Genomic DNA, 27,578 nt, shown 5'->3' on the forward strand with positions numbered 1-27,578 from the left:
AATAAAAATGCACTGAAGTTCACACACTTTCTTTACTTGCACACTAAAAAAAAAAGTTAGAGCAGTAAACTAATAGTGTACTAATGCACTGGGAGTTAAAAGAAAATAAAAACACGTTAACACAAAAAGTGTACATTTAGAATATGCTTAACATGCACAAAACATTATTTGTGCACACAAAACACATTTTGTACTCACAATTGTGAAATCCAGTTCCTGACACCAGACTCCAGCTTCAGTCCCATAGACTAAAATTAGCCCTGGAAACTTTACTCCACCTCTCACCTCTTCTAGCATTCAGAAATACCCCTTTCTAGTGAATTAAGCTAACTAGTTTGTCAATCTCTGTAAGTATAGAAAGTAAACTTTATTTGCACACATTTTAAAGGTACTCCATGTACAAGCCTAACAAACAGCCACACAAGATGGATGCTGTCATCCGACAGTGCTGTCGGATTATTTTCTCTCAAAGTTCAGTTTTGTTTTCTGAGCATGCATGGGCCTTCCTGTGCTAGCTCCTTATGAGCGATTCTCCTTAGTCTATTTTTGTCTACTTAGCAAATGTGTCAGCATCACTGTGAAATTTCAGGATGTCTATATAGAAGAAAGGTAAAAGCGTGTTCAAAAAATGTAAACAGTAAGTCACAAAATGTCCATACTAGATTTACGGACCTTTTTTTTTTTTTTTTTGAAATGCATGGGACTGGATCATGACTCTTCAAGTGTGATCCTTGCAAGCATGTGTCCCTGCGGGTACTAATTTACTGAGAGCTTACTCTGATATGAGCATCCAAGCTTATTGAAAGAGACCAAATCAAAACCCAGTTCAAAAGCAACTCCAGGTCAAAGAAGTCAAGAGTCGTCAGCAGCATAGAAAAGCGTAGGTTTGCATATGCCTAATTAGAGCTGAGCACCGTTGCGCAAAAGAGGCACAGTACAGATTTGGAGCTATTAGGCACCGGTGCTGAAAAAACATTGCAAATAACTATTGGCACAAATACATGGGTGCCAAGATTCACCAATGCCAAAACATAGCTGCAGAGAATCTACACTGAAGCATTGGTGCATTGAATTGCTCTCACAGGAAAAAAAGTACCAGTTCAAAGCCAAAACCACGGCACAGATTTGCTTTCATACTAGGGTAGAGCTTCATTATCGAGCTCTTCCTATTGAAGTATGAAGAACGTAAGCAAAAAAGAGAGAACATACAGAAACTTAAAGCTATATGACTTCACCTCCTACACTGGAACCTCAAATGGAGTCAATAAAAATTACAAGTCCAGAAATCCTACCCCAGCAACCTATACAGGAATATTATGCCATCATACAGAGATTATGGGCAGATTCATAAACACATACATGAAGCAAGCATTTATTCAACAGAAATTTTCAACTCAACCTTAGTAGAGAATTTATGGGAGCACGTACAATCAAAACTATCTTCTTCTTTTATGAAGAGAGAGAAAAATATAAAAGCACAAATCAGAAATACTTCCTATGTACAAATTGTATCTGCTGATTCATGCCATTTAAATGACTCCATTACAATAGAATCAGAAATTTTGTTTTCAGATCCATCACACTTGATGCCAAAACAATTCAGGCATTTTATCACAATTGGAAGACTCCATATACCCATTTTTTTTTCTGCAAAAGATGTCTAAAATACAATTCAGCTTAGAGGAGGATGCAGAAGACATGACTGACTTGCAAGGAGTGCTAAGATTCATCCGAATACCAAAACAATTCAAAGCGCTACTGATGCATGATGCGCTAAAGAAAGTCCAAACAAATCTGGAAGATGCCTTTCGCTGGACCACTGGTAGCAAAAAAACATTGATGTAAAGTTTATAGCAGGGGTCCCCAATTATCGGGCCACGGATCATTTGGTACCGGGCCGCACAAAAGAATAAAAACATTTTCATTTTATTTTATTTCCACTTTATTGACTGTTGTAGTGTGCAGGGTGACCACTTCCGTCTGTGCCTCATTTCTGCACTTGCGTATTCAGTCGTGGTTTTTTTTCCATGCACAGATAAATTAAGCCCACAAGCTAACGGTTAGCTGCTAACCCACTTTATAAGGCTTATAAAATGAATAAAAAGCAAACATTGCTGGAGAGCTTCTTTGAAAAGGGGGAAAGATCTAATGATGAGACAAAAGAAGACCCCCAAGACTGCAAAAAAAAAAAAAAAGCTGCATTTAAAAGAAAATACCAAGAGTCCTTCTTAAGTTATGTGTTTATCGCAACAGATGAAGTACATGCCCCAAGCCCGCTCTGTCTAATATGTGGCGACCAGCTATCCAACGAAGCCATGAAGCCTTCAAAACTGTTTTGCCACTTAGAGACTAAGCACCCTGCATCAAAAGACAAGCCTTTGGAGTTTTTTGAAAGAAAAAAACATGGATAGAAGCAATTATTAAAGGCCACCACATCATCGAATGTGTCTGCACTGTGAGAGCATCATTCTTAGTGGCTAACCATGTTGCCAAGGCTAAGAAGCCCTTCACTATTGGCGAAGAGTTAATCCTGCCTGCTGCGAAGGACATTTGTTGTGAACTTTTAGGAGAGGGGTGCAGTTAAGAAGATAGCACAGGTTCCTCTTTAGGTTAGCACCATAACTAGACGAATTGATGAAATAGCAGTGGACATTGAGGTACAATTGTTAGAGAGGATTAATGTGTCACCCTGGTACGCAATCCAGATTGATGAGTACGGAAAATCATCAATAATGCTTATTTTTATGCGAAATATTTTTCAGGAGGATGTGCATGAGGATATGTTATGTTGTTTATTGTTGCCAACCAACACCACATGTGCAGAACTATTCAAGTCTTTGGATGATTACATATTGGGGAAACTAAACTGGCCAATTTGTGTCCGTGTATGCACAGACGGAGCGGCTGTCATGACTGGACGGCTTTCTGGTTTAACTGCTTGGGGCAAAGAGGTTTCGTCTGAATGTGAGCCTACGCACTCACATCCATACAGAAATGTCACCTGAACTTAGCAGCGTTTTGCAAAATGTGATTAAAGTTTTATTAATCACAAAGTACATGCCTTTAACTCACGCCTGTTCGAGCAGCTCTGTGAGGAGATGGATGCAGAGCAGAAACGTCTTCTCTTTCACACACAAGTGAGATGGCTTTCTAAAGGTAGATCACTGGCCAGAGGTTTTGTTACGAGAGCCGCTTCATAGATTTCTTTTAGAAAAACAATCACCACTTGCAGCACATTTCAGTAGTACAGAATGGGTCGCAAAATTTGCTTACTTGTGTGACATATTCAACTTGCTCAGCGAACTTAATCTGTCACTTCAGGGAAGAAAGACCACTGTTTTCAAGTTTGGCAGGTAAGGTGGCAGCATTCAAAGCCAAACTGGAATTGTGGGGGCGGCGAGTGAAAATAGGGATATTTGACATGTTTCAAACATTAGCAGGGATTTTGGAAGAGACTGAGCCTGGGCCTTCATTCTCCCAGCTGCTGCATAATCACCTAGCTCAGCTTTTAGAAGAGTTTGAGCATTACTTTCCAACAACAAAAGACCTGCAAACTAGGAAGGAATGGATCTGCGACCCATTTGTGAACAAGCCTGGTGAATCCACCTTGTCCGTGCTGGAGAAGACCAACTGCTTGAGATCGCAAATGATGGTGGTCTTAAAAGTATGTTTAAGACTTCAAATCTCCAAATGTTCTGGATTAAAGTCAAGGCAGAATATCCTGAGATCGCCACAAAAGCACTGAAAACCCTGCTTCCATTTCCAACATCCTATCTTTGTGAAATGGGGTTTTCTGCAGTGACAGCAACCAAAACAAGATTATGGAGTAGACTGGACATAAGAAACACACTTCGGGTGTCACTGTCTCCCATCACCCCTAGATGGGACAGTGTCGTTGCAGGGAAACAAGCCCAGTGCTCCCACTGATTCTGCATTATGGTGAGTCACATTTACATTATAAACAAAATAATTAAATTATACAATATCCACTTGTGTTTTATGTGCGTGACAAACCCCCCCCCATCCCCGGTCTGTGGAAAATGTCTTGCATGAAACTGATCTGTGGTGCAAAAAAGGTCGGGGACTGCTGAAGTATAGAATACAAATGTGCCTAGGACATGAGAGAGTACGACTCCCTTATAATTTCATTATTATAGAATCGGTGATGAAGAAAACCCAAATATAATATGATTATTGTTTTATTGTTTCTGTTCGCCTTTCTATGCCTATCCTTCCTCCACTATCTTAAACTCTAAACATATAACCATCTTTTGATACCATATTATTCAACCAGTTATTTTGTTGTTTATAACTTCTACTATTCCTTTTCCCCTTTCTTCCTTTCTATCGGTTCATTGTAAACAGATTGCGATGTACATATGAACTTCGGTATATAAAAGCTTTAAATAAATATAAACAAGTAGGAACAGGATCCTACCACCTTTGCAAGGAATCCGTAGCTATATGGAACTGGGCAACCAAAAGGAGAATGCTCTTCCCTAACTGGGTAGAGCAGTATAATAGCCAACAGATTAAGCTGTTAATTACAACAGCACGAGTGGTCTTTAAATGAACACATGCTATAGGACAGAAGTGGCCTACCGTTGTCTCGCAAGCTGCATGCGGCTCTTTGGAGCACAAACTGATCTACGTTTATAAAGCCTACAATATTTATGTTGACAATCACATGAATCTGAAACTGTTAAACATTGAAACTTTTGTAAACCGTTGTGATGGCGAAACTGAACGACGGTATATAAAACTCGATAAATAAATAAACTGTGGTTCGTAAGTGAAATCCTTCAGTCTACAGCCGACCATATTGTCTTTGATTCTCCCTCTTCACAGCAACCAATTTGAGTGCAAGTTGTAAAGGAGAGGATTGCAGCGTTTAGCTGCCTTCTTGTCTGCCTTCCATACTCTCCCCAAGCAATCCCTGGAGCCTGAGCCACACCAAAGGACCTGACAGGCCAAAGATAGGAGCAATAGGTGCCAAAGATCCCATCCCACAGCTGCCAAAGAAGAAGCCCAGAAGAGAGGGGGAGGTCTTGTGTGCATGTGTGTGTGTGAGAGCTTGCGTATACATGACTTGGAGAGCCTGTGTGTGTGTGAATATATGAGGGTAATATATGAGAGAATGAACATATGTAAATGTATGCGAGAGAAAAAGGATAAAGTTTGTGCAGCCCCCCTCCTTCTAATCTATAGCACTCATATGGTGACTGGAAATCAAAAGATCCAAGATATGGAGAGTGGGAGAATGTTTAAGCCTTATTAGTTTTAAACTTTTGGTGTTTCATGTGTCTGCTGTTTTGAAATATTTTATTGGTGTTTGGGGGAAATAGTAGAACAAATTTGTTTTTAATTATTGGATGTTCTATTCCTTGGCTGTTTTGACATTTATTCTTTTTATTAGTATGGTTCTAATACTATGAATATTTTATCTCTTGACTTATTGCTGCTTGATTGTTTTTCCTTTATTGTACTACACAATACAATTGGGCTTGTTGCATTTTCTAGTTCTGTTTTTGTCAGCATGTTTCTATTTATACTTTATGGTCTCTCGAGTCTGTGTTTAGTGAAGGTCTATCTGTGTTCTGTATTTTACTGGGATGGCCAACCTACATCTTGTGAGCTGCATGCACTGGCTGTCTCATCATGAGTCTCCTGGAGAGTGTGAGTACTGAGAAGGGGAGGGAATGGAAATGGGAGGGGCCTGCGGCAGGCTATGGAATGGCCAGTCAGCAAGCAAGAGCTTTATATAATGTAGCAGTCGCAGGCTGGGGGTATTCACTGAGGGAGCCCATGAGCAGCAGTACAACAGCAGAATATGTGTCTCTTTCTTTGTGTCCAAGAGAGTGCCTGTGTGTCTCTGTGTCAGAGAGAGTTGATCTTCTTTTTCAAGCAGGGGGTTTCCGTGCCCCCCCCCCCCCCCAAACGCTTGTGAAACGCATGGTGACTTTGAATTCTGGTTTTGCAGCTCATGGTGTGTGAAAGGTTGGCCACTCTTGCTGTAGGACCTTTTCATGACTCGGGGAAACACCAGTAATAGACCTTCGTGTTTCCGTTCAATCACAAACTATCACAGTATTGTTCAAAAAGACCTTCACAGGATGCAGTAGGAAAAGATGCATTTCTAATTTTGTGGAACAGTGGTATAGTATATATATTTCCACAGATTCTTCTATTAGTAAAAATGATTCTAAAATTAAAGGACAAATTAACAGTGAGCCTCATATCCATTGGGCTCTCCAGAGTTGGTTTCCTTTATTACACAGTCTACCATCACTTCCACCTATATAGTTACCTACAGTTCCGAATCTGTTCATTCAATACAAGGGATTCAGTCCCTAGCATGGACGGAATGGCTTTTGAGGATAGCATAATCAAGCAGTTACAATAGTCACAAAGAGTAAATGAAATTTTGCTAGCATCTAAGGAACCTTCCACAAGAAAATCCTGAAGCTTCCAATGGAGATGGTTCAACCATCAAGGAGAACAACCATTCATATGCTCCGTTTCCAAATTACTCCAATGCACACTCTTCTAAAAACAAATCCACTTATGGCACAATAGAAGTTTATAAAAACATGGTTGAAGGAAAGTCAGTTTTTCAAGAACCGATAGTGGCTAGCTTTATTTAAAGGCCTGTATAACCGAAACCTTCTACTAAAGGAACCAGTACCACAATGGGACTTAGTGTGTTTAAACAAATTATGAAAGCACCTTATGAACCAATGGCTGTTGTGCAAATTAAATGTTTTGGCTTGGAAAACTTTATTTGTATTAGCAATAACATCTGCGAGAAGAGTGAGGGAGTTATAAGCACTAGTAATCTAGACCCTGTACACAAATTTTCAAAAATATAATACTCCTTGGAACTCGCCAAAAGTGGTTTTGAATTTCCATCTAATTAGTGAGTACTTCCAGTTTTCTTTCCGAAACCACACACCATACCAATTGAGTAGGCTTGACATAGAGCCCTCTTGTTCTGTTTAGACAGAATGCAGACACATGGGAAAACCTCATCTCCTATGATACAGCTCAGAAGGGCATAGCCGCCAAGAAACAGTCTTCATCAAGTTACTTAACACAGTATTTTTCTCACTGCTCTGAATCCACTGGTTTGGAAAGGGAATAAAGGCACATCAAGTACATGCAACAATGGCACATCTCAACTTGGCAACCATGCAGGATATCTATAAGGCTGCATGTGGTTAGTGATGCACACGTTTACATGCATTACAGTCTGGACAAAGACTCTTGTAAAAGAGTGTATTTGGACATGTAGTACTTAAGAAAATGTTGAAATAATCGCTTCAAATTACCCGTTACTCAGTAGATGGGTTGCAAAAAGACACAGACCTGAAACTAGTTTGAAGCAACACTCAGCTAGGGAAGTTCCAGCTTGTGTGGCTGCCTGTTGAACTTGTCCACGGCGAAACTAAAGTTCTTCGTAGACAGCAAAGCAAACATCCACACAACCTCTCCCACCTCTCTGGGATGTTGACCTGGCTTGGAAAAAGACTGAGGAAAATCGCATGTGAGGATGCTCAGAAAGCCAAAGTTTCACACTCTGGGCTTTGAGAGAAAATAACGGTGCTGTCGAGTGATATCCATCTTGTGTGCCTGTTTTGTTTTGCTGGCCATGGAGAACACCTGTTTACAAGTAAGGAACTTTGCATATGCTCTCTTTGGTTAGTGTAAGGTGTTCTTTGGTGACATGCAAAATAAGGTGCAAATCCATTTTAAGTTTTACTGTAGCTGTCTAAAATGATCAGTTTTCTGGTGACCAGTCTTGTCTGCCAGACTAGTTGGAGCCCATTTTGACTTCTTGCACAGAAATGAAATACATAAAATGTGTGCTGCGTTAGAAATGGAACTTAACTTATCGAAAGCAATGGAAACTTGTCAGTGTAGTGTTATCTCAGAAACATGTGTAGCGTTGATTTAAACACCGTTTTCTCCCTTTTAGCCACCTTTGTTGGAAACCAAACTTAAAGCTTTCAGCATTGGCAAGATGAGTACTGCCAAGAGAACTTTAAGTAAAAAGGAGCAGGAGGAAATGAAAAAAAAGGTAATGTAATTTCTAAAGAACTTTCTTTTTTTTTTTTAAAACCAGAGATGTATAACATTTTGTCTTAAAACAGCATTCGTTAATACTGATAATTGAAGCCTAATCCGAGATTTGAACTGTGATTATGCGTTATATGTTGAAATCTATACTCAGTGCGTGCCTAGTGTTGGTAACACTCATTTCTGTGTTAAGCAAGCCTAATGTGCATCAAAACCTAATGGGTTTATAGCATAGGAATGTATATAAAGCATCCATAAATATACAAACGGAGTAGTGAGAATCCTGCTAAACATTGCGACCTGTAATAGTTTACTACACCTCAAGAGATGTAGTTTGCCTGACCACCTTCTCAGGGTGACTTATCCTGCCTGCCCAGACCTCTGTCCCTCCCCAAATTAATGTTTAATGGGGCATGACCTGGGGCTAATCACACTACTCCCTGGCACAGAAACAGTTCCCCTCCCCATCATGTTACCTTTGGCATGTTGGGGGAGGGTTGTTTTTTCAGAACGGGTATTTGATGCATAGGGGGTTTTATAAGCTGAGTCTTCATGTTCCTTTAAGTATTGAGGGGGGGAGGGAGAGACAGTTTCCCCTGGGGAGTAATGAATGGACGTTACCACCATTGGTAAAGCCCACCTGTTACCAGCCACAGAGCAATCCACTCTAAAATGTGGTGCCTGTTTACTCTAGTGTAGTGACTATGGAACTGACCCTCCCTTAAAACCAGGCATTAATGCTGGGTTTAAATGTGGTTTAATAAATAGACCTGTTAGTTAACATACATTTTTTAAAAGTATGGCTTTAAAACTTAGACTATATCATTCATAGTTTAGATCACATCCATTGGCTCCCTGTGGTCTTAATGATGATGTTTAAAGTCCTTATGTTAATTTTTAAGTCCTTTCATTTGGGGGCCCAATTTTGGTAAAAGAGCATAACTTTATTTATGGTTCATCAAAGAATTGCACTTTATGCATAATATGACTATATTCTTTCTAAAGCTAATATAAAATATGGGCCTTGAATTGCAACATTATATGCCATTGAATGGTCCGTAGGTTTTACCCATATTAATTAAGTGCACTTGTGTGGGTAAATGGCAATTGAAAATTACCTTGATAGTATGCTAAATTCACTTGCACACCTCCTTTGAAAATTTAATTTGTATATGGACAAATGTTAAAGGGTATTCTCTGGTGCTGGGCCCTTACTATGGAATTCTATCCCCAAGCATATTTAACTGATCAATGATTATTTAACATTTAGTAAAAAAAAAATGCAAGACTTGGCTTTTTATGGAAGCTTTTAAAGGAGGTTAATTGACATTTTTGAGAAAATATTTGAGAATAGGTAATCAGACACCAAAATGTAATCTGTTTTACTTTGTTGACAATATCATTGCTTTAGATGACCTATGTTTTATTTCCTCCTATTTCATTTTTATTCTGTATTTATAATAATAATCTTATGACACTTGTAAGTCACCCTGGAGCCTTTGACTGAAATCTGGACAAGAAGTTTTGCGTAGCCTATTCACCCAGTAGTTCACTCTCCACAGTGGGGTCCAGGTTGCTTATTCACAAAGGACCAGATTTTTAAACCCGGCGTGCACAAATCTACGCGCATGTTACAAAATCCGGGTTCGGTGCTCACAAGGGGGTGCACACTTATGCATCTTGCTCGGGCCGAGCCCTAGGGGAGCCCCGATGGCTTTCCCTGTTTCCTCTGAGGCCGCTCCGAAATCGGAGCAGCCTCGGAGGGAACTTTCTCCCCCCACCCCCCCTTGACCTTTGACGAAGTTGCGTCTGCTGGCTGGACCGCCGTGCCGTAGGCCTCGGGCCCACCTACTTCCTGCCCATCTTTTCAAGCCCTGGGACATACGCGCGTCCCGGGGCTTGCACGCGTTGCCAGGCCTATGCAAAATAGGCTCAGTGTGCGCAGGAGCGGGTTTTCGGGGTTACGCGCGTAACCCTTTGAAAATCTGCCCCATTGTGCTCCACTGCAGCCCTTAGCTTGGGACTCTGCATGAATCCTATCTAAATCAGCCCTACTCGTCGATGGAGAAAGCAAGTTTGCTTACTAAAATCAGGGTTTTCTATACATGACATCATGTTGGTTTCCCCATGCTTAATGCCCGCCTCCCTGGAGAGCCAGCTTCCGAGCTAAATCTAAGCTCTACAGCGAGGCTCACGAGGCAGCGCCTATGCGGGAACTCCTACATAGGCTCAGTAGTGCAAAAGGTCTATGAGCTAGGAGAGAAGGGTTTGCGTGGTGTCAGATGATATCAGCCAATAGTCTTGGCTAATTCATTCTGCTGTCTGTGGAGTACCCCATTTACAAGCAAGCAAATTGGCTTTCAGCAGGATAGAAGAATTTTAAATGGGCAGTATTTAATTTTGTGTGTGAAAATAATAAAAGAAAACCCTTAATTTTGAATATTTATATTTATTGCCCACAGCCCTACAAAGTTTGAGACTGAGAACATATGTAACATACATAATTAGAATAAGACATCAACATAAAATAACAAAAATGGTAATGTCAAAATAAAATGTAAGGAACATATATCTATATTCTTTTATGTTCCTTACATTTTATTTTGATATTACCATTTTTATATATATGAGAGAGAGATATTGATTATATGGTTTAAATCATGGGTGTTGGTATTGAAGCTGGGAAGGAGGCTGTGTAAAAAGGCCATGCAAAAGATATAACAAGGCTGATATGCCAGGATGAGTGGCTTGAAATTTTATATGATAGGGGGCCTATCCATGAGTTTAGTTTTAAGTTAGACACTTTACAGTAAAATGATATTACAGTGAAAAGCTGTGGCGCATTATTTTCCACAGAAAAAAGACCTTGTATAACTGTAAGAATTGGAAAAATTCTGGTAGAGTTGTAGTTTTCTATTGCTGTATGTAATTAAGCAGTAAGGTTTGATTGGGTGTGCACTGTTTGATCTGAATATGGTATGGTATTTGCCTGCAGGCAGGTGATACTGCAAACTTGCTAAATTGGGCACACAGTGTCTGTCTTCTACCTGTGGCGTTAAGAGCTCAAGCTAATTTTAACTTATATGGTTTTCTTGGGGCATACTTATTTCTCAGACTGTGCTCATGGTCACAAAACAGTCAGCTTTGTCATACGCACCAAGTTTTGAAGTTTTCTCATTGAGTAGGAAACGGATAGATGAGAAGGTTTAATAGATTGTTTTGGTGAGTACAGTTGTAGCTTGCACTCTTACCAGTGAGAGTGCTTCCCTTGTGCTTACAAAAGATATGGTGAGTGTCTGCTATTTGTAGAACAGGAATGTATACAGACACTTGGGGGAAAAAAAGGGTATATACTAAAAGCAATTACCGGTATTTTGTGCATTAGGAGGACGAGAAGGCAGCTGCTGAGATCTATGAAGAATTCCTTGCTGCTTTTGAAGGAGGAGATGTCAGTAAAGTGAAAACATTTGTAAGAGGTGGAATTGTTAATGCAACTAAAGGTAAGTGACCTTGGAATCCATGGCCTGCAGCTGTGCTTCAGTGAGAGATGGAAAGATACCATTTTCTTGATTGAAGAGGTTATGAGAGGTAAACTTGTTGAAATTTTGTTTGTAACCCAAAAATCAGGGCCCTCGGGGGGGGGGGGGGGGGGAACCAACCCTCGAACCGCAGGAAAAACGAAATTCCTGCTGGGGGGAGGAGGGGCGAAATGAAGCCAGACCCGATATTTAGACCCGAAGCACATCTCTAGCGCTCATCATGTGTAAATTCATGTTGATGAGGTTATTAGCTATTCCAGCCTGGAGCAGGCGTTAATTTTTGAAGAGGCCAAAAAGTGTACAGATAAGTGAAAAAACACTGCTTTTCTGTACTTACGGCGACTTCTTATCGTGGTGATATTAAGTCGGAGGAACAGAAAAAGAAGTAAAGTTTAAAAAAAAAATAAAAAAATTCTGACCACCCCCAAGGTCTGGCTCGATGAGTCAAGCGATCTGGGTCTGACCCAGAGGGGTCCTCTACCTGAAATTGGGAATCTGAGGTCTGTATGATAAAGTCGCCCTTGCCGGACTGCAGATCTATTCCCTCCCGGCCAGGAACCGTGCCAGAGACCCTTCTCCGGCAGCGTTGTTCCCGATTGGTCCTTTTCACTGACATTTGTCAGTGAAAAGAACCAATGCCCTTTCAGGACAGCTTTCTGAAAGGTGATTGGTCCTTTCACTGATGTGACAGTGAATGGACCAATCTGCAGTAAGTGACGAAGTAAATAGATTAATATTAAATCTCTGGCACTTAATATTAATTTATTCACTCCTTCACTTAATGCAGATTAGACCATTCACTGTGACGTGTTAGTCACAGTTCTGTCAGAGGAAGGTCTCCGGCAGGGTTCCTGGCCGCGAGGGAGGAGATTTGCAGTCTGGCAAGGGCGGTTTTATCATACCGACCGACCTTGGCTTCTCGATTCCAGGTACAGGATGGCCTGGTGCGACCTGGACTGCTTGGCCCATCAGGCCAGACCTTGGGAGGGGGGAGGGAGCTTAAGTCAGGTCAGCTGCTGGGCACCCAGCCATGTCTACCGTGCGCCCAATGCCAAGGATGCGCTAGGGACGCACAATTATCCCTAGCATGGCAGGTCGCTTAAATGTTGCATTGGGCGCCCAGGAGAGGTGGTTGGCTGCCCGTTAGGAAAGCAGGCGCTCAGCATTGAGCACCCGTTTTATACACGTGATATTGCACCTGCCTCTGTGTGCACTGTGCTGTAATAGTATTTGGCATTTTATTTCTTTGTTTTGTTTTTCCAGAGGAGCATGAAACAGATGAAAAACGAGGTAAACTATATAAACCTTCATCACGGTTTGCTGATCAGAAAAGTCAGCAAAGTAGCAGCGAGAAGCCCCCCTCTCTTTTAGTGATAGAAACAAAAAAGCCAGTAAGTACACACCATGAATGCTTAGGTTTAATTATATTGGGAGCCTATTTAATAAAGTACTTTGAAAATGTACAGTAACTTCATTGACTTGTGTTAAAGTGCTGCAGTAAAGCATATTAAAATTGCTTGTGATTGTGGGCTTTTAATGCAACAATCTTTACATCCCTTGAAGTATAGTTATTTTGTATTTACTGCAGCATAAATTCATATTTGTAGTAACACAATCAACGTTAAATGAGCTAGTAAGGATATTTTTGTATATTAGCAAACAATGAAAAATCTGCTTTGTTTGGGGAAAACATCCATATTTATGCATGTTAGGCTCTACTGCAGACCCCTGAATTGTTTCTGATTGTTACAGTACTGAAAAATATCTTGCTATTTCACTTTGGAACCCAGGTATTTTGTGTGAACGTCTTGTATTATGATTTTATTGGATTTGCTATTTCTGCCTTAGGCTTCTTGCAGGTGACACTGTATTTATATCTGTATAAGCAGTGATTTGCAAACCCCAGTGCAAGACTGCAGAAAGGGCTGTGTTTCGGGTAACTGATTATTTAGGGAACAATGCATTTGAAAACTGTTTAAAAATGAATTGCGTTAAATGACATTAGAGCTGCAGTTTCAAAGCCATCAATGTGCAGAAAATGTGGTTTTAGACACGTGATGTCTCATTTAAAAGAACATTTGCCAGACTGTTTGCAAAAAGTGTGCATGTAAATCGATTTCATGTGCAGTTTTGTTCATGCAGAAAAAGGTGTTTGGGGGTGGAGTTTGGATTTTAAGAAGCATGGATGTAAATCCAGATGAACATGTTATGCCATGCCCAGAGCAGATTTAACTTTTGTCCAGGAAGTTTGTGCACGTTTTCTCAGAATTTTCCAAGTGAAAGTGTGTTTCTTATTTTCACTTTGAAAATTTGTACAAAGCCTGAAGGCAAAAATTACTCTTAGACTTCCTCTTTCAGAGTTACCCCCAAAATGGTTATTCTGAAAATGAAGCCATTTGTGGCGTTGGACCCCACTATTAAGTTTACATTTGTGTTTTTGGCCCACAGTTTCCTCTTGCTCTTTTGGATTTCTAACTCAGTCTGAATCTGTTTTTCTTCAGCTATGGTACCATGAGCATTTATTCACAACTACTTATGGCAATTCCCCTAATTTTATATCTTTTTCCTAAGTCGGTGCCCTCATCACAACAACAGTCTTCTGGAGGGAGCCACAGTTTGCAGCCTTTGACTGAACTGGGCTAATATGGACCCTAAATCTGGCCACTCTGTTGCATGTTGGTTGAGACTCCCTTTCCCTAGAGCAGGACTACCCAAACATTTAGGAAATGTGACCTCATTTTAGCACTTCAAATTTCACATGACCCCAAACCAAGAAGCCCTGTCTGAGGAGGGACTCATGCGATGGCAGGAGCTGCTGCAGGGCCTGTGGTTGCATGCAGGCTTCCACTATTAATGCTGCTGCTTTTGGCACATGAAGAGCACTAATAGCAAAAACACAGGGGGTAATCAAATTACATCAATTATCCTTACAAATAGTTTTTATTACCAAAATTTTAATTTCTACAAAAAATTAGACTATGCAATAGTCATAAAGTACATGTAACAAATAAGTCATATATATATATATTCATAAGATGCATACTACAGACTCTCTTTCTAAACATTTTTCAAATCAACAATTTTAATATGTCACTTCATCTACCAAAGCACAGAACCAATCAATCATTTCTCCCAGGACAAGCAAGATGGTAATCCTCACATGTGGGTGACATCACTGGATGGAGCCCTATTACGGAAAACTTTTCTGTCAAAGTTTCTAGAACTTTTGACTGGCACACTGAGCACGCCATAAACCCTGTAGCCACAGGGGTCTCCCTTCAGTCTCTCTTTTTCTGCGCTGCACTTTGCCTCACGGTTAAGAGCTCTGAGAATTTTCCTCATGGAAAAAACTTGAAGATTACGTCATTAAAAAGTTCCCTCATAGGGGTCTCCCATTGCAATAGTGTTTTTCATTGCTCAGTGAGTAAACATTCACTGTCCCCGGTCGGTTCCTGCTCCCACCTCTTTTCGGTGTCTGCAGGTCATTGACCGTTTTTGGGCCTAAACCTCTGCCATTATGGCAACAGGTTTCAGAAAATGTCCAGAGTGCCCCCGTACCATGTCTATTACCGACCCACATGATGTCTGTGTGCTGTGCCTCAGCTCATCACGCGACGTTTCTCACTGCCTAAGTTGTGCCCAGATGACTCCGAAGGGTAGGCAGGCTCGCCTCAACAAGATGGAGACCCTGTTTAAAATCAAGTTGACTCCATAGACGACCGCACAATCGTCACCGGCAGGAGCATCAAAGAAATTAATCAAACCTCTCCGGGAGCACCAGGGCAGTGGTGACCGTCCGTCACTGACTCCAGCTAAGACATCTATATCATCCACCTCTGTGCTGGAGAAAGACCGGACCGGGCACCGACACTGCATCGGCCTCGATGGCTATCGAGCCGCTTGCGAAGAGGACATGGGCAGAGGAGCCTTTAACACCCTCTCCACCTGAAAAACCAAGGCGATCCTTACCGATATCGGTGCTGGGTACTGAGCCCCCACAAGTCCCTGTGGAGGTGCCAGTAGCGTCTAGCCTGCCACCCCGTGTAGCTGCGATATCTACACCAGCTTTCAGAGAGGAACTGGACTGTTTTATCTGCCAGGCAGTGCTTGATGTTCTCAGAGACCTACAGCCATCGATGCCAGCCCCCATACCGACACCGGAGCCATCAATAATTGCACCGTTGCTGACCAAACTGGATACACTCATCGGTGCCCTTCCAACACAACCCGGGCCACTGATGCCAGAGCAACCCGCAAAGCCTCTGAAAGCCCTGATTCCCATTCCGGGATCATCAGATGACGAAGGCACGGATTCGACCACTTTCACTGATGCCTGGTCCATCAGGGCTCTCGGGACTGAGGGGCCCTCATTTTCCATCGCTGCCTGTGGTGCCACCGCATCTTCCATCGAAGGATCCATCGGTGCCAACATGTCCTACCATACCAACCTTCCCTCCTTCAGGATCTCGACTAGAGAACTTTTCTGATACATGGGAAGATGTTGACACTGACACATCCACAGAGGATATCTTATCAGAACCATCTCCTCCAGAAGAAAGGAGAAAATCTCCCCCAGAAGATCTCTCCTTTGCCAGTTTTGTTAGGGAGATGTCAGAGACAATTCCTTTGATCTGATTACAGAGGAGGACACACGACATAAAGCATTGGAAGTTCTTCAATTTGTTGATACTCCAAAAGAAGTTATGGCTATACCTGTACACGAAGTGCTAGTGGATCTGCAACATCGTCTGTTGGAGCATCCTTGTGCTGTTCAGCCAGTAAATAAGAGGACAGATGCAACTTATCTGGTCCAAAATATTCCTGGATTCCAAAAACCACAACTACCCCATCAGTCAGTGGTAGTTGAGTATGCACAAAAGGCCAGAAGACTGCGACCACACTCTTCAACACCTCCTGGCAAGGACCAAAAATTCCTTAATATCTTGGGTTGCAAGATATTTCAAGGTTCCATGCTAGTGTCACGAATAGTTGCATACCAACTTTACATGACACAGTATCAAAGGAATCTCTGGAAGCAGGTTCAGGGAATAGCCAACTCTCTTCCTCAACAACAACAAGATAGTCCCAACGCCATACTATAGAAAGGCCTTGAGGCTGGGAAACATGAGGTTCGTCCTGCTTATGACTCCTTTGAAGCAGCTTCTCGCATGTCAGCGACAGGAATCAGTGCCAGGAGGTGGGCCTGGCTAAAAGCCTCTGACTTGAGACCTGAAGTCCAAGACAGACTTGCCGATTTGCCATGTACCGGTGAAAACTTATTCGGTGACAAGATACAAGACGCAGTGGCTCAATTAAAAGACCCTAATGAGACCCTGCGGCAATTATCCACAGTGACTACCGAGGCACCTTCTTCTGCAAGAAGATTCACTAGAAGGGACCCTAGAAAACCATTTTATTGCCCACGTAGATACTACCCACCTGCATCTCGTGTGAGGCCAGCTAGGCCGTCTCAGAGAGCACATCCTCAACAGCCTAAGACATCCAGGCCTCAGCCACCACTGCAAACAGGCCAAGCCTCTGGATTTTGAAACTTATCCAGAGAACAGCAGCCGCTCCACAAATCCAGATCCACATTTGCCAGTAGGAGGTCAAATTCACCATTTTATAACCAACTGGCTCAACATTAACACAGACCAGTGGGTGATATCCATCATAACCCAGGGATATCATCTAAACTTCCTGGACTCACCACCCAATCTACTGTGGGTACACAAAGATCACACAAGTCTTCTAGAGTCAGACCTGTCCACCCTTCTGGGCACCAGGGCTGTGGAACCTGTGCCCCGGGCGTTGGATGAAGGATTTTTCTGAAACAGCCCTAGCGGGTGAAATAAGGGACCCAATCAGTGGTGTTTAAGGACTGCATTTAATGGGTATACAAAGAAGCCATAACAAGGAACCAATTATATATTGTGAAGTAGTTTGAGAATTTGGGTGACATATTCCCTTGAAGAAGCCCAAATGGGTGAAACAAGGGACCTTGCTCGGAAAGTGTTGGGCGATTGGTAAATTTTGGGTGATTTATATTAGTCCTATTTTACCATGTATGCGGTTGTGTGAGAAAGATAACAGGATAGCAGAGTTGCTTACCTGTAACAGGTGTTCTCCCAGGGCAGCAGGATGTAGTCCTCACATGTGGGTGACGTCACTGGACAGAGCCCTATCACGGAAAGTTTTTTTTTTTTTTTTTTTTTTTTAGATGTATTAGGTTGGTAGATTACTTTGAATTACAGGAGAAGAATCAGGAAGCATGTCCCTTTTTTTTTTTTTTTTCTTTGGTGTTTGCCTTTGAAAGTTTTAGTATTACAGGAATTGACACAGTTGGATTCTCTAAGAGAACTGGTTAAATATAATCTTTCCCGGGATGAGTCGTTAGCTATTCATTCTTTGAGGGAGGGCAAAAAGGTGGTTATTAGAGCAGCAGATGAGGGGGGTAGGACTGTATTACCTGCTGTTAATCAGGTTGACTTAGAAAATAGCCACTGCTATTACTAGTATCAGTAGCGTGGGATATACTTAGTTTTTGGGTACTTGCCAGGTTCTTATGGCCTGGATTGGCCACTGTTGGAAATAGGTTGCTGGGCTTGATAGACCCTTGGTCTGACCCAGTATGGCAATTTCTTATGTTCTTAGATAAGGACCAATATGAACAGGAAGTTTATTGTCAGTTGAATGATGTACACTATTATCAAAAATTATCTGTCGATCCTGGTAGTGATTTACAGAGACATAAGATTCTTTCATCTCCATTGGCCCCATATATATATATATTTTGTTCCTTAGATTCATAAATCCATGGAGAATCCTCCGGGCAGATTGATCGTGTCCAGGATTGGGTCTCTGTTTTGAATGTCTAGCAAAATTTGACTGTTTGTTGCAGCCTTTGGTTAAGAATATCAAATCATATGTACGAAATTCAACACATTTTGTTAATAAGTACATACCATGTATGAATTCCTCCTGAATATTGGCATCAGCAGACATCATCTTGCTGTACACGAATATTCCTCAGCAGAGGGCATTAGATGTTGTACAGCAAGCTTTGAGTAATTTGGAGATGCAACAGCGGAGAAGGTTGGTTATAATGCAGATGACAGAGGTGGTTATCACACATTTTACTTTTCAGGGAATTTTTTATAAACAAATTAAGGGGATCCCCATGGGTTCCCTTCTTGCCCCATTAGTGGCATGTCTATATGTAGTAGCATTTGAAGATCAATATATTTATCCAGCTCCATTGTTTAAATATATCCCTATTTGGAAACAATGACCTTTTTTTGGATATGGTCAGGGAGCCACGTGCAATTAATGGAATTTAAGGAATGGATTAATTCCATTGATCCTAATCTGGAATTTACAATTCAGTATAGTGGGAATTAATTGGCATTTTTAGACATGATGGTATACAAAGGAGGTAATAAAATATACACCTCTGTTCAGATATAACTCATAGATAGAAATTCAGTACTGCATTTTGAGAACTTCCATCCTCATAGATTAAAGGAAAACATCCTAGTTGGGCAGTTTCTCCGATACGGTCGGATTTGTTCCTCTGTTGGGGAATATAAAATCAAAGCAGGATACCTTATGCAAAAATTAATTTCTCATGGGTACTTGAAGAAATGTGTAAAATAGGTATATAAGAGAGGACTATATGCTAATAGAGAGGACTTGCTGTTACCTGCTGACCACCCCTGGATCAATGGTATAGTTTGTTGTATTCCCTACTCGTCAAGATCATCTAATATTAAATAAATAGTCTTGAAACAGCCTGGCCTATTTTGAGTTCTCTCCCAGGGTTTAGAGAAAACCCTATATTTTTCTATATTAAAAAAAAAAAAAAAAAAAAGTAGGAATTTGAGAAACCTTTTATCTAGGCTGGATTTTGGAGTGGGAGCACCTCATAGTGAAATATGTCAATTCAAATGCTCAGGGTGTTCAGTATGTGATGTTCTGAATTTACATACATTTATTCATCCACGGTTGAAATACCCATTCAGTATCAATGGCCGATTCTTGTGCCGGTCTGTTGGGATTGTGTATGCCATAGTGTGTCCATGTTACCTGATCTGCATTGGACACACTAAACGGAAGATCAGATTAAGTATCCTTGAATACAGGAGTTGTTTAAAGGTGGGACAGGAAGGGGCACCACTTGTTGATCATTGGAAGGCTTGCGTGCATCAGATTCATGAGGACAGGCTTTTTGTTCAGCAGATTCAGAATAATTTTGGAGGGAGATATTGCTCATCAGTTATGGCAGCTGGAACAAAAATTCATCTATATGTGGAACTCTTTGATTCCATATGGATTGAATAAGGAGATCAAGTGGGAGGTATTTTATTGAACTTTTTTGGAGCATTCATACATTTTTGAGATTCTGGAGCAGTACTTGTGTGAGGTAGTACTGCTCTTGTCATTCTGAAGGGAATCGTGAGAGTATATGATTGGATGAGCAAGCTTTTGTGGGTGGATCAGTGAACTCTGGCTAACTGAAGTATTTGAAGATGCCTATGATACGAGACGGATGGTGGTGACTTTGGTAATCAGTTTGTGAGTGTTGAGTTTTGGGACATTGAAGGACAGCGTTTAACAGGTTGGTTGGTTTGTTTTTTACACTGGGAATAAGGTGTTTACCTTGCAGTGAATATTTCTGTTTCCTCATGTGAAAATGATGCTGATATTTAAAATAAGCGGGTAAGTTTGTATATTGTGGGGTAGATTTTAAAAGGAGCGCTCCCGCATCCATGTGCGCGCAGTTCCCAGTGCACACACATGGACACGCTGATTTTTATAACATGCGCGCATGTTATAAAATCTGTTGGCTGCACAAACTTGCGTGCCAGATTTTAAAATCTGCTTTATGCAGGTGGCACGCACGGGAGTGGCGTGCCACCTGCTTTATGCAGGTGGCACGCACGGGAGTGGGGTGGGTGAATTTTAGTAAACTACAATCGGTGACACAATTGGGCCTTCCCCAGTTCCCTCCCAATCCGTTCCAATTAGGGAGTGGACTGGGAGGGAACTTTTCTGTCCCTAACCCTACTCTTCCTACCTCCTTCCCTTTCCACCCCTAACCTAACCCTAACTATCACCATTTTTGGCTTTTTTTTTTTTTTTTACTCACTGCTCCATTGCAGCGGAAGCAACTTCTGCGCACCAGCTGGCTGCCGGCATGCGCTTCCCTGGAACAGCGGCTAATGGCCGCTGACCCAGCAGGCCTCCATCCCGGCCTGCCCCTTTTTCAGGGCCTGGCACTTGTGCACGTATTTGGACTTATGCGCAGGACCGGGCCCTTTTGAAAGTGCGCACGGTGTGCACAGGGCCCAGCCACACATGTAAGTACCCATTTTTACGTGTAAGTACCCATTTTAGATGTATTAGGTTGGTAATCTACCAACCTAATACATCTAAAAAAAAAAAACAAAAAACTTTCCGTGATAGGGCTCTGTCCAGTGACGTCACCCACATGTGAGGACTACATCCTGCTGCCCTGGGAGAACACCTGTTACAGGTAAGCAACTCTGCTATCCTGTTATCTTTCTCACATTTTTACGTGTATGGCCCTTTAAAACTTCGCCCATGTATCTATATATCTGTTTGTAGGTGCACAAGAAATGCTGCAGTGAGGTGTACCTATGAAGCGCATTTTAAGACGTTACTGGTTGGAGGATTAAAAGGAATAGTTCTTTTTCGAATTAGTCGCTGGGCACAGCGGTACGTTGGGATATCTCTGGTGCTGGTAAGGAGCACTTGTGAGATTTTTTTTTTCTTGAAGGATTTATCAAAGAGATGACTTTGAGCTTTTATATTTTATATTGGGTATTTTTTTTTTTTTTTTAAATATATAGAGTCATTGCATGAAGGATTTTTCTGAAACTGCCCTAGCGGGTGAAATAAGGACCCCAATCCATGGTGTCTAAGGATGGCGTTTAATGTGTGTTCAAGGAAGTCCCAGCAAGGAACCAATTATATATTGTGAAGCAGTTTGTTTATGCTTTTTATATACTGTCGTTCCAGAGGTAGATCACAATGGTTTCCATAAATTGGGTGAGATATTCCCCTGAATAAGCCCAAGTAGGTGAAACAAGGGACCTTTTTTGGGAAAGTTTTGGGTGAAGGAAATTGTGGGTGATTTTATATTAGGCCTATTTTGCCTTGTATGTGGTTGTGTGGATATGATTGATAGGTTGTGTGATTTGGTGGATGAAGTGACATATTAAATTCTTGATTTGAAAAATGTTTAGAAAAAGCTACATTGGTAGTGTGCACCTTATGAATGAATATATATATGTGTGTGTGACTTATTTGTTACATGTACTTTGATTATCTCAGTCTTATTTTTTGTAAAAATTAAAGTTTTGGTAAAAAAAAAACTTTTTGTAAGGATAATTGATGTAATTTGGTTACCCCCTGTGTTTTTACTATTAGTGTACATATATGTACAGAGGGTAGTAAAATTTACTTTCTATATTTGTATATGAAGAGCACTGCCATTTGAGGCACTTGTGATCCCAGCTGAAGGCTTTGTGATCCCATTTGTGGTCCCAATCCATAGTTTGGGAAGCCCCACCCTAGGGGCTGCAAATACTGTCTCTATGGCATCCGTGGAGCCGAAGCTCGCCTCAGACGTCCAACCCAAGTCTTCTGCATAGCAATGTGTAACATAAGAACATAAGAACATAAAATACCATACTGGGTCAGACCAAGGGTCCATCAAGCCCAGCATCCTGTTTCCAACAGTGGCCAGTCCAGGCCATAAGAACCTGGCAAGTACCCAAAAACTAAGTCTATTCCATGTAACCATTGCTAATGGCAGTGGCTATTCTCTAAGTGAACTTAATAGCAGGTAATGGACTTCTCCTCCAAGAACTTATCCAATCCTTTTTTAAACAGCTGTACTAACTGCACTAACCACATTCTCTGACAACAAATTCCAGAGTTTAATTGTGCGTTGAGTAAAAAAGAACTTTCTCCGATTAGTTTTAAATGTGCCCCATGCTAACTTCATGGAGTGCCCCCTAGTCTTTCTACTATCCGAAAGAGTAAATAACCGATTCACATCTACCCGTTCTAGACCTCTCATGATTTTAAACACCTCTATCATATCCCCCCTCAGTCGTCTCTTCTCCAAGCTGAAAAGTCCTAACCTCTTTAGTCTTTCCTCATAGGGGAGTTGTTCCATTCCCCTTATCATTTTGGTAGCCCTTCTCTGTACCTTCTCCATCGCAATTATATCTTTTTTGAGATGCGGCGACCAGAATTGTACACAGTATTCAAGGTGCGGTCTCACCATGGAGCGATACAGAGGCATTATGACATTTTCCGTTTTATTCACCATTCCTTTTCTAATAATTCCCAACATTCTGTTTGCTTTTTTGACTGCCGCAGCACACTGCACCGACTATTTCAATGTGTTATCCACTATGACACCTAGATCTCTTTCTTGGGTTGTAGCACCTAATATGGAACCCAACATTGTGTAATTATAGCATGGGTTATTTTTCCCTATATGCATCACCTTGCACTTATCCACATTAAATTTCATCTGCCATTTGGATGCCCAATTTTCCAGTCTCACAAGCTCTTCCTGCAATTTATCACAATCTGCTTGTGATTTAACTACTCTGAACAATTTTGTGTCATCTGCAAATTTGATTCTCACTCGTCGTATTTCTTTCCAGATCATTTATAAATATATTGAACAGTAAGGGTCCCATTACAGATCCCTGAGGCTCCCTTGATTTACCTATTAATTACCTATTAATTAACCTATTGTTAATCAAGGGAGCAGTGAGTCACTCAGGCTGACTAACTGAAGTTAGACTGTTTGTATTTCCCAACCCTCCCACCCCTCGCCCACCCACCCCTAGCTCATCCCTTAATTTATAGGCAGGTGCCACTTTCACACAAAAAAAACCAAAAAACAATACATCAACAAAAACTTTATTGAGAATTCGATCAGACCCCAGTAGGCCACTACCAGACACATGGTGAATTCACTAATACATTTAAAGGAAGTTAGACACATTCCTACTCCCATAGCAACATAAAACTTAACTAGGAACTGATCAAAATTGAGATGAAGGCAGCAGTCCAGCAGCAAGAGGGGGGCTTCCCAGTCTTTTGCATCGTGTCACATGTATGATTTTTTACCCACTGGTGAGAAGTTGTACATGTGCATGCGATGCAAAGAGCTCCTGGCTCTCAGAGAACGAGTCCGATCTCTGGAGGCTAGAGTGGCAGACCTGGAGGAGCTGAGGCAGACAGAGGGTATATAGATGAGACCTTCAGGGACATAGTAGTCAAGTCCCAACTTCAGACTGGCAGCCCTGGTGCTGCCTTGGAGGAAGAAGGTCTCATAATGGGAGAGCACCAACCAGGTGTAGCAGGAAAGGATCCTGTAGCAAGGACCTGCTCTCTAGGTGATGCATTGTCCTTTCGCACTGAGGATATCTCCCCAAGGCCTACTGCCCAGGCGGAAAGGGTTAGGTCGGCCGTCATAGTTGGTGATTCGATTATTAGGAATGTAGATAGCTGGGTGGCTGGTGGGCGTGAGGATCGCCTGGTAACAGGCCTACCTGGTGCGAAGGTGGCGGACCTCACGCATCACCTAGATAGGATTTTAGACAGTGCTGGGGAGGAGCCGGCTGTCGTGGTACACGTGGGCACCAATGACATAGGAAAATGTGGGAGGGAGGTTCTGGAAGCCAAATTTAGGCTCTTAGGTAGAAAGATTAAATCCAGAACCTCCAGGGTAGCATTCACCAGAGGCAGGCAGAGCTCCGGAGTCTCAATGCGTGGATGAGACGATGGTGCAAGGAAGAGGGATTCAGTTTTGTTAGGAACTGGGGAACCTTTTGGGGAAGGGGGAGTCTCTTCCGAAGGGATGGGCTCCACCTTAACCAGGGTGGAACCAGACTGCTGGCGCTAACCTTTAAAAAGGAGATAGAGCAGCTTTTAAACTAGAACAAAGGGGAAAGCCAACAGTCGCTCAGCAGCGCATGGTTCGGAGAGAGGTATCTTTAAAGGATACTAATGATGCATTAGAATTAGGGCATCCCGACAGTGAGGTTCCAATAATTAGAAAAGTAGTCCAAGTGCCTGTAACTAAAAACTCATCTGAGCTAAAAAATTCTAACTTATCCCTATCAATTAAAAAGCAGAATAAAAATACAAACAAAAAACAAACTTTGAAATGTTTGTATGCTAATGCCAGAAGTCTAAGAAGTAAGATGGGAGAATTAGAATGTATAGCAGTAAATGATGACACAGACTTAATTGGCATCTCAGAGACATGGTGGAAAGAGGATAACCAATGGTTCAGTGCTATACCGGGGTACAAATTATATCGCAATGACAGAGAGGAGCACTCGGGAGGAGGTGTGGCGCTTTATGTCCGGGATGGCATAGAGTCCAACAGGATAAACATCCTGCATGAGACTAAATACAAAATTGAATCTTTATGGGTAGAAATCCCTTGTGTGTCAGGGAAGACTACAGTGATAGGGGTATACTACCGTCCACCTGGTCAAGATGGTGAGATGGACAGTGAAATGCTAAGAGAAATTAGGGAAGCTAACCAAATTGGTAGTGCAGTAATAATGGGAGACTTCAATTACCCCAATATAGACTGGGTAAATGTATCATCGGGTCACACTAGAGAGATAACGTTCCTGGATGGAATAAATGATAGCTTTATGGAGCAATTGGTTCAGGAACCGACGAGAGAGGGAGCAATTTTAGATCTAATTCTCAGTGGAGCACAGGACTTGGTGAGAGAGGTGTAACGGTGGTGGGGCCGCTTGGCAATAGTGATCATAATATGATCAAATTTGATTTAATGACTGGAAAAGGAACAGTGTGCAAATCCAAGGCTCTCATGCTAAACTTTCAAAAGGGAAACTTTGATAAAATGAGAAAAATTGTTAGAAAAAAACCGAAAGGAGCAGCTACAAAAGTAAAAAATGTCCAAGAGGCGTGGTCATTGTTAAAAAATACCATTCTAGAAGCACAGTCCAGATGTATTCCACACATTAAGAAAGGTGGAAAGAAGGCAAAACGATTACCGGCATGGTTAAAAGGGGAGGTGAAAGAAGCTATTTTAGCCAAAAGATCTTCATTCAAAAATTGGAAGAAGGATCCAACAGAAGAAAATAGGATAAAGCATAAACATTGGCAAGTTAAATGTAAGACATTGATAAGACAGGCTAAGAGAGAATTTGAAAAGAAGTTGGCTGTAGAGGCAAAAACTCACAGTAAAAACCTTTTTTAAATATATCCAAAGCAGAAAGCCTGTGAGGGAGTCAGTTGGACCGTTAGATGATCGAGGGGTTAAAGGGGCACTTAGAGAGAAGATAAGGCCATCGCGGAAAGATTAAATGATTTCTTTGCTTCGGTGTTTACTGAAGAGGATGTTGGGGAGGTACCCATAATGGAGAAGGTTTTCATGGGTAATGATTCGGATGGACTGAATCAAATCACGGTGAACTTAGAAGATGTGGTAGGCCTGATTGACAAACTGAAGAGTAGTAAATCACCTGGACTGGATGGTATACACCCCAGAGTTCTGAAGGAACTAAAAAATTAAATTTCAAACCTATTAGTAAACATTTGTAACTTATCATTAAAATCATCCATTGTACCTGAAGACTGGAGGATAGCAAATGTAACCCCAATATTTAAAAAGGGCTCCAGGGGCGATCCGGGAAACTACAGACCGGTTAGCCTGACTTCAGTGCCAGGAAAAATAGTGGAAAGTGTTCTAAACATCAAAATCACAGAACATATAGAAAGACATGGTTTAATGGAACAAAGTCAGCATGGCTTTACCCAGGGCAAGTCTTGCCTCACAAATCTGCTTCACTTTTTTGAAGGCGTTAATAAACATGTGGATAAAGGTGAACCGGTAGATATAGCATACTTGGATTTTCAGAAGGCGTTTGACAAAGTTCCTCATGAGAGGCTTCTAGGAAAAGTAAAAAGTCATGGGATAGGTGGCGATGTCCTTTCATGGATTGCAAACTGGCTAAAAGACAGGAAACAGTAGGATTAAATGGGCAATTTTCTCAGTGGAAGGGAGTGGACAGTGGAGTGCCTCAGGGATTGGGCTGGCAAGATGTTACGTTTTAAAATAAGTGATTGACTTTAGGGTTGCGAGACATTCCTAAATTGCAATATTAATTAAATACCTGTGTTCTAGTAATAATGTATGAGTTGTAATCTATTCTGGGTTACATAATAAAATGAATTCTTGTGCATTGCGGATTCCATTGTCCTCGCCCAATACATATTTCTCCCAGCCTGCATCCTGGCTAGCATGCCTCTGCTTTAATTTATCCCCGTCTCAATATTTAAAAATAAATGTTAGAGAAGCATTTTTCTTTTGTTTACATTTTTCAGTTATTTTGTAGAAGGTTTGATTATGTTGTATGCATCCTCTTTGGATTATTATGTTGTTCCATTAAAGGATATCCTAGTCTGCTAATATGCCAGCCTTTTTTGAATCAATAAACGAGACAGGTTTCTCTTATCCCTGCTATTGTCTTTCTGGCTTGTAACTCCTGTCCCTGGCTTCTCATACACTGTGTGCCAAGATTCAAGGAAAAAAAGTACTAAAAATCTAAGCTGGCCTCTCCTACTGTGGCACAAGAACATAAGAAATGCCATACTGGGTCAGACCAAAGGTCCATCAAGCCCCGTATCCCGTCTCCAACAGTGGCCAATCCAAGTCACAAGTACCTGGCAGGATCCCAAGGGGTAGATAGATTGCAAGCTGCTTATCCCAAGAATAAGCAGTGGATTTCTGCAACTCTATCTTAATGGTTAATGGACTTTTCCTCCAGGAACTTGTCCAAAACTTTTTAAAACACAGCTACATAGCGCTTTCACCACATCAGCTATCAAAGAATTCCAGAGCTTAATTATGCATTAAGTAAAAAA

At 41.5% G+C, this 27,578-nt stretch overlaps 1 protein-coding gene across 4 annotated transcripts in view; it reads left to right on the forward strand.

Moving 5' to 3' along the window:
* U2SURP (U2 snRNP associated SURP domain containing) overlaps positions 1-27,578 on the forward strand; it is a 186,892-nt gene that overhangs the window by 24,574 nt on the left and 134,740 nt on the right. For all 4 annotated transcript variants that reach the window (XM_029617276.1, XM_029617280.1, XM_029617278.1 and 1 more), the window contains exons 2-4: positions 7,976-8,077; positions 11,462-11,576; positions 12,879-13,006. In XM_029617276.1, coding sequence (XP_029473136.1) covers positions 7,976-8,077; positions 11,462-11,576; positions 12,879-13,006 — 345 coding nt within the window. The remainder of the gene's footprint in view (positions 1-7,975; positions 8,078-11,461; positions 11,577-12,878; positions 13,007-27,578) is intronic.

This window comes from Rhinatrema bivittatum, chromosome 9 (genome assembly GCF_901001135.1).
Source record: "Rhinatrema bivittatum chromosome 9, aRhiBiv1.1, whole genome shotgun sequence".
Classification (NCBI taxonomy): domain Eukaryota; kingdom Metazoa; phylum Chordata; class Amphibia; order Gymnophiona; family Rhinatrematidae; genus Rhinatrema; species Rhinatrema bivittatum.